Source organism: Dasypus novemcinctus, chromosome 29 (genome assembly GCF_030445035.2).
Source record: "Dasypus novemcinctus isolate mDasNov1 chromosome 29, mDasNov1.1.hap2, whole genome shotgun sequence".
In the NCBI taxonomy this organism is placed as follows: domain Eukaryota; kingdom Metazoa; phylum Chordata; class Mammalia; order Cingulata; family Dasypodidae; genus Dasypus; species Dasypus novemcinctus.
Window position 1 is genome coordinate 23424729 of NC_080701.1, and position 14292 is coordinate 23439020.

At 36.6% G+C, this 14292-nt stretch overlaps 1 protein-coding gene across 2 annotated transcripts in view; it reads left to right on the top strand.

The window, feature by feature from the left end:
* LOC101444863 (disintegrin and metalloproteinase domain-containing protein 18) overlaps nucleotides 1–14292 on the top strand; it is a 137658-nt gene that overhangs the window by 74772 nt on the left and 48594 nt on the right. For both annotated transcript variants that reach the window (XM_058290088.1, XM_004475126.3), the window contains exon 13: nucleotides 4480–4575. In XM_058290088.1, the coding sequence (XP_058146071.1) occupies nucleotides 4480–4575 (96 nt within the window). The remainder of the gene's footprint in view (nucleotides 1–4479; nucleotides 4576–14292) is intronic.

Here is a 14292-nt window from a genome sequence, read left to right on the forward strand (position 1 = left end):
GTATAAGCCCCCGACATGGAAGGAGAAAGCCATCCAGCGATTCTCCCAGACCGCCGTGGATCGTATGAGGTAGCCAAGGCTCAGGTAGCAGCAATGTTGCACGAGAGAAGTCCCAAGGTGAGAAGAGGGGAGGGCGTAGGGCTGTGGTAGGATTACTTCAGACGTGCAAGCGCACGCTCCCGAGAAATCCAAGGCTCCTCTTAATCATAGCGGGTCGGTATAAGCCCCCGACATGGAAGGAGAAAGCCATCCAGCGATTCTCCCAGACCGCCGTGGATCGTATGAGGTAGCCAAGGCTCAGGTAGCAGCAATGTTGCACGAGAGAAGTCCCAAGGTGAGAAGAGAGGAGGGGGTAGGGCTGTGGTAGGATTACTTCAGACGTGCAAGCGCACGCTCCCGAGAAATCCAAGGCTCCTCTTAATCATAGCGGGTCGGTATAAGCCCCCGACATGGAAGGAGAAAGCCATCCAGCGATTCTCCCAGACCGCCGTGGATCATATGAGGTAGCCAAGGCTCAGGTAGCAGCAATGTTGCACGAGAGAAGTCCCAAGGTGAGAAGAGAGGAGGGGGTAGGGCTGTGGTAGGATTACTTCAGACGTGCAAGCGCACGCTCCCGAGAAATCCAAGGCTCCTCTTAATCATAGCGGGTCGGTATAAGCCCCCGACATGGAAGGAGAAAGCCATCCAGCGATTCTCCCAGACCGCCGTGGATCATATGAGGTAGCCAAGGCTCAGGTAGCAGCAATGTTGCACGAGAGAAGTCCCACGGTGAGAAGAGAGGAGGGGGGGGGGGCGTCAGGTTATGGAGTGAGGCTGTGGTGGAGTTGCCTTGCCCCACGTTGTGCTGTGGTGGGGTTGCCTTGCCCCACGTTGGGCGCCAACTGCGGCGGCTTGCTCGGTCGGTAGAGGTGGGGTCTGGCTGCGGACGAGGGGTCGGTCCAGCTCTGGACGAGGGGTCGGTCCCGCTTGGGACGAGGGGTCGGTCCGGCAGCAGACGAGGGATCGGTCTCACAAGGGGTTGCGCGGTTCGGCTGACGGGGTCGCCCGGCGAAGCCGGCGACGAAGGGGTCGCCCGGAGAAGCCGGCGACGAAGGGGTCGCCCGGAGAAGCAGGCGACGAAGGGGTCGCCCGGAGAAGCAGGCGACGAACTGGGGACAAGGGAGGCCAGGCCCTTGTCGGGGGCTCTCAGGACTGGAGGGCGCACGGCAGAAGAACTACCGCGGAGACAAGGTAAACACGCAAGTCCACTTTACTGAGGGAGAGGCAACAGTTTTATAGGGGCTGGGGAAGGCTGATTGGTCGAAGCCACGCCCTGTTCTGATTGGTTGCCGGCGAAAGGTCAGTGGGCGGTACTGGGTGGGGGAGGGGTGGTGGTTAGGGATTGGCTGTCGCTGTTGCTGGGGGAAGGGGCAGGGTTTCGGGATTGGTGGCTGCTGTTGCTGGGGTGGAGGGCAGACTTGAGTTTCCCGCCCACGCCTGGCTGTTGCTGCTGTCGGGGGAGGGGAAAAGGGCGGGCTGGATTTTTCCGCCCACACCTGGCTGTTGCTGCTGTCGGGGGAGGGGAAAAGGGCAGACTGGAATTTTCCGCCCTGCGCCTGCGCAGGGAGAAAGAAGGCATCGTGTGGCGCCATCTGGGAGGAGGGGCGGCCGCGGAAGCATGGCTGCCGAGAAGGGGAGACCCGAGGGCACTCTGCGCCCATGCCGAGCTTCCTTCAGGGGTGGCGGTGAGTTCGACCAGCCACCCTATTATGGGGGCAGCGGCTTGGCCTACCGTGGCCGCTCCCCCGCCAGGCCAGCAAACCACGCTTCAGCCCGAGGGGTGACCGCAGAAAACGAGGTCAGAGTGGTGAAAGAGAGACTTGACCCACAATCATTGGCTTTGACCTTGGAGGAGGGGGAAGAGAAGTAAGGCAAGCAAAGGCCAGTGTCTCCTAAAAGGAATACAACCCGGTAGACACCTCAAGTGTCCAATGAGTGCTGGACCCAGCTTCTGAACTACAAAATTGTAAGATAGGAAATACATGTTTTCTTAAGCCATTACTTCTGTGGTAACTTGCTGCAGCAGCGACAGGAAACTAACACAATAATATTAAGTAATAAATGGATTACTTAAACTCGTTTCTTAGTGTTAGGTTGCGGAGATTTTTTCTCTTTGCCAGTAATCCAAGTTAGAACTCTATGTCAGAAGGGTAAAAAAATTGAGTGTACTGCTTTCAAAGAGAAAATGACTTGACTCCCTTCATTAAAATGTCAATATTTGAGTGTTGACTTCTTAATTACAGTATTTTTTATTGAGGTTATGGAGGGGAAGGCTACCTATATTCTTTACTAGACATTTTTCAAAGAACTGATTTTTTAAAAATTAAGAGCAAAATGAATAACACATCCACATGATACATTTCAAATTCTGCCTTTTGTTATGAAAACTTAAAAAAAATATTTTGGAGGATGAAAAGATCAAAACATTAATAGTGTGCCTTAAAGGAAGTTGTCAATTTAAATCTCATGGTTCTCCAAGTTACAGCAGTGTTTGGATTCTCAGCCAAGGAACCCTCAATTTTCAAAATAACATTTCCTAAAGATACTTTTTCATTGAAATGAAAGAATAAAAAAAGAAATCAGGAAAATTCTACAGAAGAGCAAGTGCATGTGCTTCACATTAGAAAACAAAAATTTAAAACCAATAGCATTAAAAAAGAAATAAGCAATATTTCCTATTAAAAAGCTATAATGATTAGGAAGATGTGCAAGATATTGAACTTAATATAGCTAGTGAGATATCTGAAATATATAAAACAAAATACATAGAGAGAAGGACAAATCCACAATCAATAAGCAGGCTTTAATACTCTCTCTAAGGACATCAGACAAATAATCAATCATAAATTGATCTAACAGCAGTCATTAGCAAGCATAATCCAATATATAGAAAATTTCACAGCCAAAAGAGAATGTACAAAAATGTTCTAATTCCTCATGAGGTATTTAAAAATCAGTCATACATTAGACCATGTAGGAAATAATAATATTTGCCAAAAATCTAAAAATAAAGATGAGACATTCACACAGTATAATAAAACTAAATCCAAACATGCCATAGGTTGTCTTTGAAAATCCATCCACTAAGGAAAAGAAATGCTTTAGTTTAAAAAGCATTTACTAGAAAAGAAGAGTTATTTTAAAAAAATCATTTAAACATCCTGCATAAACAAAGCGCACATGATATAACAAAATATACTGATATAATAGATTATTAGATGCTAAAATATTCAGTGATTTCCCTTAGAAAATTTGGGGGTAGTGTAAGTATCTTAATTTTAATATTTATATTTTCTACATTATTTGATAGTATAAATGAAAATCTATTGACATACACCAAAAGAGTGGAAACACATAGAAATTTAAGAATAAAAAAGAATCATACCTTCTTATAAAACAATATCTTTGAAATTAGATCTTTGAGGAATGGGAAATGTTTGATGAAAAGAGTTAAGAATATAAAAGTTGCATGTAATTGTACAAGTGTAATTTATTTCTATGGAAACAATATTTGATTTTTTTAACATGCTTTAAATTGTTACCTAATTTGAATAATAGTTGACTGTCATTCACAATTTTAAAAATATAAGTATTGACATGTCCTTCTCTTTTTATTTGCATTATATGTTAACTTGATATCTGAGTACTATTCTAAATCTAGTTTTACTATATTGATTATATATCCATGAAGGGAATCCTTATTAAACAAATAACTAATAAGACATTTGGGGAATTTTCCGTTTCTGCTGGAAACACTTTTTTAAAAAAATTTCTCTCCCCTTCCCCCACCCCAGTTGTTTGTTCTCTGTGTCTGTTTGCTGTGTGTTCTTCTTTGTCCACTTATGTTGTTGTCAGTGGCATGGGAATCTGTATTTCTTTTTGTTGCGTCATCTTGTTGTGTCAGCTCTCCGTGTGTGCAGTGCTATTCCTGGGCAGGCTGCACATTCTTTCATGCTGGGTGACTCTCCTTACGGGGCACACTCCTTGCACGTGGGACTCCCTTACGCGGGGCCACCTGCGCATCAGCACTGCGCATGGGCCAGCTCCACACTGGTCAAGGAGGCCCAGGCTTTGAATCGCGGACCTCCCATGTGGTAGGCGGGCGCACTAACCACTGGGCCAAGTCTGCTTTCCTGGAAACACTTTTTTAAATTCAAGTATACATTTCCATGTTGGTAATGTAATGTATAGCGTTATTACCAAATATTTTAGCTAATGAATCTTACTGACCAACTGCTATTTTAGATGTGCCTTCTTTACTTCTGTCAGTTGTATGTGCTTTGGATATTCTAGAACTACTAGATAATAAAGTTTCATTGAATATAGTTATATTGCATAATTGAAAAGTTGACTACAAAAGGGTTTTAAATAGAAGTAGAGATTATGAAAAATCTCTTTAACGGCCGAACTGGAATAATATCTCTTTTTATGAAATTGTAGGACTGTCAATTTAAAAAGTGCTGTGATTATAATACATGTAAACTGAAAGGCTCAGTAAAATGTGGTTCTGGGGCATGCTGTACATCAAAATGTGAGGTGAGTTTCCAACATTAATTTTTTTAAAATTGAACTGTAATAATAGAAAGATATATTAATTGAATCAATGTTGAATTGTTAAAAAATAACAGAAGTAATTCAGTGGAATGAAATACAGAGTACAGAAACAAATACATGAATATAAGGAAACTTACTACTAAATAAGGAAAGCATTGCATATTGGTATTGATTATTACATAGTGCTGGAACCACAAAGTTTGTCATCCTCTAAGTTGTCAGATGAAAGATAGGATGAAAAGTTTATATTATTTATATATATAAAGACAATTGATCAGCTATGAAAATTGTCAACTCTAAATTGTCAGATAAAAGTTAGGATAAATATATATGTTTTAATATTTCAAAAAAGAAAGTTTATAAATTATCAAAGAAATAATACAGTAAAATAAATGGTAAATGACTGTGAAAACTTGTAAGAATAGAAGACAAAATATATAGCACATAAAATATGCAAAGTACTCCCTCGTGCTAAGTAAGAGGTAAATCACATAAACATAAAAACATACATGCACACTCAGGCAAAGACATGCCCAGGCATTTTACAACAAAGGAAGTAAAAATGTTCAATGTGTTTACTGATTACCTGCAGTAATTAAGATAAACATAAATAACCATAATGATGCAATATTATTTAGCATCTTTTGGATGACTATCCAGATGGCAATTTTGAAAAAAAAACAATTACAACTATTTCAAGAATTGGCTAGTGAGTGAAGATAGAGATTTTTTGGGCTCACCTTATAGACTTTTTGATCACCATGATCTGCTTGATGAATAATATGTATACATGTAAACAGTGTAAATTATCATTAAGTTATTTGATAATCATTACCTCCTGTCTTATGTATATATCCTAAAAACATGCACATGCTGGGAAAGCTCAGGAAAGAATATTAATTACAGAATTGTTTGCAATAACAAAACATAGAAGCAAATTAAGTATTTTATAGGGATGGCTACATACATTATTGCACATTATAAAAAATTTAATAAATTTGAGCCAAATACACATGTACTTTTATAATATTATTTCAAAGACATATGCCCGGATGAAAAAGCAATTTCCTTAATGCAAAATATTTTATGGTATCAATTATGGTAAATTCCATGCTCATAAATATTCCATTTTGCTATTAAGACATAATTGGCATACGTAATAATTCTCTGTTGGTGAATATTTCTGAGCATTCTGACATCTTCATTCTTTACAGTTACCACCACAATGAAGGTATAGAACCGCTGCATCACTGCCTCCCGAAATTACCCCTGTACTACTGTCCCAAGACCATGGTATCCACTGATCTCTTTTCTGTCTCTGTAATTTTGCTTTTGCAAAAATATCCCATAGGTTGAATTGTATAGTATATGTAACATTTGCATTAGGCTTCTTAGCATTTTAAATTCATTCATGTTGTGGTGTTTACCAGTTTGTTCCTTTTGTATTGCTAAATAATATTAAGCGTATTGTAAGAATGTACCATGCTTTTTAAGTTCATTTCCCAGTTGAGGGACAGTTGGACTGTTTTCAGTTTTGGGTGCTGAAAATACAGCTGCTATAAATAATATTCGCAAACATATTTTCATGTGAACTTAAGATTTCATTTCATTTAGCTAGTTATCTAGGAATGGGATTTGTGGTTCAGAAAGGTAAATGTATATTGAACTTTACAAGAAACCTACAAACTGTTTTCCAAAGTGACTGAAGTGGTTTACATTCCCACTAGAAATTTATGAGATTTACAGTTGCTCTGAAAACTCTCCTCCCTTGAGTCGCATTTTCGTTTGTCATTCTGATAGGTGTGTAATGGTATTTTGTTGTGCTTTGAATTTGTGTTTCTTGAATGATTAATGGTACTTTATGTTCTTAGTAGCCATCTGTACATCTTTTTTTAATTGATTTTTTAAAAGAAGCTTTATATTACATAAATGTTACATAAAATTATGGGGGATTCCCATATGCCACACCCTCTCCCATTCCCACACTTTCCCACGTTAATAACATCCTTCATTAGTGTGGTACATTTGTTACAATTAATAAACAAATATTGAAACATTGCTATTAATCATGGATTATAGTTTACATAATAGTTCACACTCTGACCTGCACAATTTTGTAGGTTATGACAAAATATATAATAGCCTATATCCATCATTGCAATGTCATGCAGGACAATTCCAATGTCCCAAAAATGCCCCCATATTACATCTATTCTTCCTTCTCCCTCCCCTCAGAATCTCTAGTGGCCACTACCTTTATATCAATGTATTGCTATAATAATAACAAGTCTATAATAGAATAATAATAAATTTACTTTAGTCCATTATTCATTCCCCAATCTTGAGTGCATAGTCTGTTAAAATTTTTTGTCCATTTAATTTGTGTTTTTTATTATTTTGTTTTCAATATTCAATTTAAAATTCTGGATACAATTTCTTTATCAAGTTAGATTTTGCAAATATTTTTCCAGTATTTCCGCTTTCCTTTCATTCTCTGAATAGCATCTTTCAAAGAGCAGAAGTTTTTCAGTTTGATTAAATATAATTTACAAATTTCTTTTTTTATACAGCTTGCTTTTTTAACTTTGTAATCCTAACTCAAGGCCCCCAATTTTTTCCAAGTTGTATAGTTTTAGGGTTTGTATTATGTTTATGATCTATTCTGAGTAAATTTTTATATATGAATGCAGTATGGATCAAGGTTAATTTTAACATATGGCTATAGAATTCTTCCCAGACCGTATGTTGAAAACCCTGTCCTTTCTCCATTAAATAACTTTTGAGTGATTTTCAAAGATTAACTTAAAATGTATGTGTTAGTTTCTCTATCTCTGCTGCATTGACCAGTATGTATACTTTCTCCGATACCACACTGTCTTAGGTACTGTGATTTCATAATAAGCAGTTTTGAGGAGATAATAGCTAAGATATTTTTAAACTGGTCAATTAGATGATGTTTTCAAAGTGCTGAAAAAATGACCATATTGGAATTAGAGACACAGCTAATTTATGCTTCAAGAATGAAAGCAAAATAAATTGCCACAAAAACAAAAAAGCAAACATGAAAGGTAGTCATCAGCAGACTTTCATGAAAAGAGAAGTAAAGGCAAGCAGAAAGAAATAATCCCACATGGATGTGTAAGATGCAGAAGGGACATACAGTAACACAAGCGGTAAATACATGGGTAAAACCAAGGGAGTATTTACTAAATGAAACAAGTAGAGTAATACCTCATGTGCTATAAAATGTGGTGGGCAGGAAAACTATTAACACAACATTCATAAAATATATAGCAAAAATAATACATATGTTGGGAGAAAGGTAAATGTAATTCAGGGTTGCTAAGATGGCATTGTGGAGAAAATTGTAAAAGTACAAGCATAAAACCTCTCATTACAGATATGTTTTTTACATCACATATATTTATGTGTGCATTTCGTTCTCTATTGTAACCATTAAGAATTATTTAAAAAGATGCTAATGCCAAGAACGGGGAATGCATAGACTGATGAAAATGACAATAAATACAAAAGAGGGCAAGGAAGGAGAGTAAAAGGAACATAAAACAGTTGATAGACAGCAAAGACTAAAATGGTAGCTAAAAATATATATATATTATTAATTACATTACCTATAAACAGAATAATGAATCCAGAGCAGCCAGAATCCGCTGAACTATAAAGGCAGAGCAGGAGAAGTGAGAAAATCCTTCTGGACGTTCGGGGCCTCATTGGTTACATGTGGTTAGAAGAGATACAGGAGTGCTGAGAAAGGCCATCCTGATTGACACGCAGTGGGACCTGCTGAACTCTGCCTGCAGAGCAGAGAAAATTGGGATAAGCCCTTCAGGTACTCAGACTGTAGCCTTGCTAAAAAGAATGGCTCAGAAGCTACACTTTCATAATTTGGTGGCTGGGGTGAAATTAATCTAATAAAGCAGAAATATAGTTCAAGCTCAGCTCAACTACATACTTTTATTGACTGACCCTGATGCTAATGACCTGACAGTGTATTCGATTTTTCACTTAAGATGCTTGATATTCAACCAAATAGTATGAGATATGAACAAGGAAGAAAATGCAAGAGACATGTTGTTGAGAAAACCAGACACAGGGTGGCTGGATGTTGGAATTCCTTGGCAGTGATTTTAAAGCACCTATGAAATACATGTTAAATTATCCAATGGAAAAGGTTGAAAATGTGCCTGGGTAGACAGCAGCGTTCAGCAAGGAGATGATAGTTATAAGAATGAGTCAAATGGAGATGCTTGCGTTTGGAATACTGAACCGAAAATCAAGCTGTAATTGGTTAAGAAGCAGCTGTTGTTCATATTAGTCAGGATAGGGGAATATTTCATCATTTCTGTGTCTTGGACAATTTTCATGTTATGTCTAGGTTTGGGTGTGATTATGGAGTGATCTTGTGTGTTTGTGTGCTTATTTTTACATCTAGTTTATACATCTTTGGCAGGAGACACATAGAAGAGATACTGTGTTCTCACGGCTTCCTATTTGGTGGCAAATCAGTAGGATTTGCCCCATTACTGGGAATGTTAACTTTAACCATTTTATGAAAGAGGCATCTGCCAAATTTCAATACTGTAAACTTACACTTTCCTCTTCTGTATAGTGTTATTTTTAGATTTCCTTATTTCATGTTTTTTTTTTGTTTAAATCCAGTCTAATTTAACTACCTTTAAATTAAAAAATATATTGTAGACTCACATGCAATTATAAAGAAATACATAAAGGACTCATATGCCCTTCACTATTTCCTCCAATGGTAACTTGTGCATTACAAAAGTATATTACAACTACAAAATTGAGGTTGATACAATCCATATATCATCAGAAATACATGCACTCAATGAATGTAGGTATATGTATTTAGTGTTCTGAAGTATTACCACCCAGGCAGATTCAAATGAACATCACCACATAAAGATACAGGATAGCTTCATGACAAAGGTCTCTATTGCTACCATTTATAGCCACACCCACCTCCATCTCTCCCCCACCACTAGATACTAAAAACTGACCATTTTTGTCCAACACTATAATTTTGTCATTTCAAGAATGCTTTATAAATTGAATTATATAGTATTTAATCTTTGAGACTGGCATTTTTCACTCAGCAAATGACTTTGCAATCTATCTGGGTTGTTGCAGGTATCGATGATGTGTTAATCTTTATTGTTTAGTAGTTTTACATGCGTGTAAGCCAGACGTTTATTCCTTCACCCACTGAAGGACACCTGAGTTCCCTTTTTTTTTTTTTTTTTACTATTACAATTAAGTTGCTATCAACTATCATATGCATGTTTTTCTGTGGACACATTTTTCATATTTTGAGGATGATTGTCTGGGAGTGTGATTCCTGGGTCATGTGGAAATCCCATGTGTAGTTTTTTAAGAAACTGCTTGTGGTAGACAGAATAATGGCCCCCCCAAAATGGAACTATGAATGTGCTACCTCCCATGGCAAAGGGACTTTGCGGGTGTGAGCAAATGAAGTATATTAAAATGGAAGAATGGGAGGATTATCCTGGATTGTCCTGATGATCCCCATATGTATTAGTCAGCCAAAGGGGTGCTGATGCAAAATACCAGAAATTGGTTGTTTTTTATAAAGGGTATTTATTTGAGGTAGGAGCTTACAGATACCAGGCCATAAAACATAAGTTACTTCCCTCACCAAATTGTCTGTTCATATGTTGGAGCAAGATGGCTGCCGTCATCTGTGAGGGTTCAGGCTTCCTGGGCTTCTCTGGGCTCAGCTCCTCTGTTTTCTTCACAAGGTCAGCTGTAGATTATTAGGTGAACGGCTCTGTTTCTCTCCCTGGGGCTTCAGTTTCAGCATCAAACTACAACATCAAAACTCCAACATTAAAAGCCCCCAACTTTCCTAGAGTAACCATATCACTTTCCATCCCCACCAGCAATCTATGAGCAATCCAGTTTCTCACAAGCATTTGGTAATGTCTCCATTTATGTTTTCTTTAATTTTAGCCACTGTGATAGTTGCGTAATGGTATCTCATTTTGGTTGTGCATTTCCTTATTGGAAATGATGTTGAGCACCTTTTCATTTACTTAATTATCATCCTTATATCCTCTTCTGTGAAATGTCTATTCATTTCTTTTGCCTTTTTCTCATTGAATTGTTTATGTATTTGTTTTTCTGTGGATTTTGAGAGTTTTTAAATATATTCTAATACATACCATTGCTTTCAAATAATGTAATTTGTAAGTATTTTCTGTAACTTGAATTTTAACCCTCTAAACAGGCTCTTTCATAGAACAAAAACTTTTAACTTTGAGTTGAGATGCTCCAGTTCATTTTATTTTTTCCTTTTGTTTATTGTGCTTTTGGTTAAAAGTTTAAGGTACAGATTTAATCTGTTATTCTTTTTGAGTTATTTTTGTACTATTTGTTGAAAGGCTATCATTTCTACATTGACTTGCTTTTGTATCTTTGTAAAAAAAATCAATTGGGAATATTTTTCTGGGTATGCTTTTGGTTTCTCTATTCTATTAAGTTGCTACATGTGTCAATCCTTCTGCCACAGTCTTGTTAACTATCTCATTCATACTCAAATGGGGATAGATAGATCCTAGAATATGTCTGCATCTATCTATCAATCTATCCATCTACTGATTTAATTGATCTAAAACATCTCTCATCTATCTCATTGATCTATCTTATCGATCTCTCTATCTATCAACCATCTGTCTAGCCTGACTAATCCAGCTAACTAGCTCTTTTTGTCTTTCAGTAACTGAAAATTATTTGCAAATTTCTCACTGTGGGTGTGTATGTGTCTATTTCTTGTTCTTTATTTCAATTTTTGCTTTATATGCTTTAGGGCTATGTAAATAAGATATATAAATTTAGAATAGTTTTATTTTCCTGGTAAATTAAAACTTTCATTATAAGAAGTGAATCAATTTATGTCCATTCCAGCATTCAATTTATATCAACATATCTACAGCAGCACTTTTTTGGCTTAAAGTATGCATAGTATTTATTTTCTCATGTTTTGATTTTCATTCTTATCATTTTATAGAGTTATATTTCCTCCCACATTTTCCTTTTCCTTATATTCATTACATTCTGATCTTCCAACTGGAATAATTTCCCTGTTCATTGGAAAACAATCTTTAAAATTTCATTAGGTAAAAACTGATGACAAAATAAAGAACAATACTCCCAGCTATGTCTGCTTGAAAATGTCTTTATTTTATCTTTATTCTTGATGGATATTTTCACTGGGTATAGAGTTTTAGCTTTGCAGTTATTTTCTATCTCTGTGTTGCCAGTATCATACTATTGTCTTATGGCTTTATTTTTGCTTTTGTTTTAATTTTTGAATATTCATTTCATAGTCTGTAGTCTCTCTAAAAACAATCTATAATATTCTCTGCTAGATTTAAAATACTTTCTGAATCTTTTGGTTTTAAGCAATACTACTTTGATATGCCTATAGGTCGTTTTCTTTTTTTGGCTGCTTAAAGTTTTTAGAGAGACAGTGCATCTGAGGTTTGAAGTTTTTCATCAGTTTGCAGAATTCTTAGCCATATTCTCTTCAAATATTATTATGGTCTTTTTTCCTTTCTGATATTGCATTTAACCTTTTGTTAGATTTATCCTTTGTGGTCCATATATTTTTTATGCTATTACATACGTTTTCCATCCTTTATGTCCCTTTGCTTTAGTCTTGCTGTTTTTTCCTGACCTCAATTCAGTTCTATAATTCTCTTTGTATTTCTACTAATATGTTGTTAATCTCAACCACTGAGTTCTGATTTTTTTCAGTTATTACTGTCCTAAGTTGTAGAATTTCCCTTAATTTTTATTATAATTGCCTTTTGTCTACTGAGATTCCCCAATTTTACCCTCTATGGGTTTCAATAAATTCACCGTATTAATTTTGAAGTCCTGTAATTATTATACTATCTGGATTCTATGTGGAGTTATTTCAACGGTCTGTAATTTTTCTCTTTAATGATCATGTGCACTTGTCTAATTTTCATTATTCTTAATTTGGTGCTTGATAATTTATATTATAATTTGGAAAGCATTTGAGACTGTGGTTTTACAGTGTTCCATGATAGATAGATAGATAGATAGATAGATAGATAGATAGATAGATAGATAGATAGATAGATAGATAGATAGACAGATAGACAGATAGATAGAAAGATAGATAAGCACATTCATTCACACTTCTGGCAGGTGACTATAGACATGCCATTGTTACATGAACACCATAATCCAGGTATGGAGACACTGGGCAATTTAATGAGAAGATTTAGATATCACAATGTCAAAATATTAGCAGGAACTCCTTCTCCTAGAATGAGGATCAAAGGGGTAGTTTGGCTGTTTTAAAACAATATACAAAACTGATCTCACCCTCTTTCATCCCTTACTTGAACCTGGGTTCTGGTACTCCTAGATAAGTAGAATAATATGGAAATGTAGCTCTGCTTTCCCCTAGACAATGAACTTAACACATTGTCATCGTCCAAAGTCTTCCATGAAGGACACCGTCCTTGTTCACTTCTTATCTCTTGGAATACTTTCTTTCAGGGCATAGTCACCAAACTCTTCCATGTAGTGCCTTCCATGTAGCCAGAGTCTACTTGCCACCTCTAGTTGGATCTACTTGGATCCTCTAGCTTTAACTGATTCACCACAGCTAAAACCATATGAGTAAATATGAGCTGTTTTTTCTAAGTATTATCCAAATTGCAGTTTGCTTAGCAAACTAAATGATTGTTGCTGCTTTAAGCCTCTAAATCTTGGGTGGTTGTTATAAAGCAACTAATAACCAGGACAAGATACCAGTGCAGTGTCGGGGAGTTACAAGAGCTCCCCTTCATTGATGTGCCTGGGACTCTAGTTTTTTTTTCCCTTTTTAGGTGAGGCTGACAAAACTCTGCTCAGTTTCTTGGCTTCTTATTCACCACTTCCATAATTCCTAGACAGCTGTAAAACTAAACTAAGTCTCTACTTACTAGCATCTAAGATTTCTTCTTCTTTTTACTGCTTCTTTACTGTGGCTCGTTCACGTTTGTATTTAACATCTGTTTCAATGATATAATTAAAATACATTTTCATCCTTTCTTATTTTCAGCATGTACTGAATTGCTTAATAAATCTTTAAATTTTTATACCTCTGTTGCACATCAAATGTGTTCCTTTGTTCCTTTCTTTTTCTCTTTTTGAACTAGAATTATTTCTGTCTCAAGTGTTGTATATCTGTCCTCTGAGACTTTTCTCCTTTCCCTTGCAACTTCCATTTATTTTATTTATCCGTTTGTTCTGTATATTGAGTTTTCCTGATCTTTTAGCATCCATGCCACATTGGTTTCTCAGCAGTGGTCGTTCTTTTTGCCCATTCATTTATTAAGTTATTGTTTTAAATAACTTTTATTTTCAAAGAATTTTTTATACTTGTTCTTTATGTCTCATTGACAGTTATTCATTTTCCTCATTTAAAAAACTTGTTCTGCTCGCTTAGCTTAACTTTATTCCATTAAGTCTTAATTCAAACAAATTGGTTTAAGTGTGTGTGCATGTGTGTGTGTGTTATTTCAACATATGTAAAAAGCAGGCCTTTGAATGTGGTGAATTTCACCATGGAAGGCAATCAATAACCAATTTAGCCAGCAGTCCACAAAAATTTGACAATTA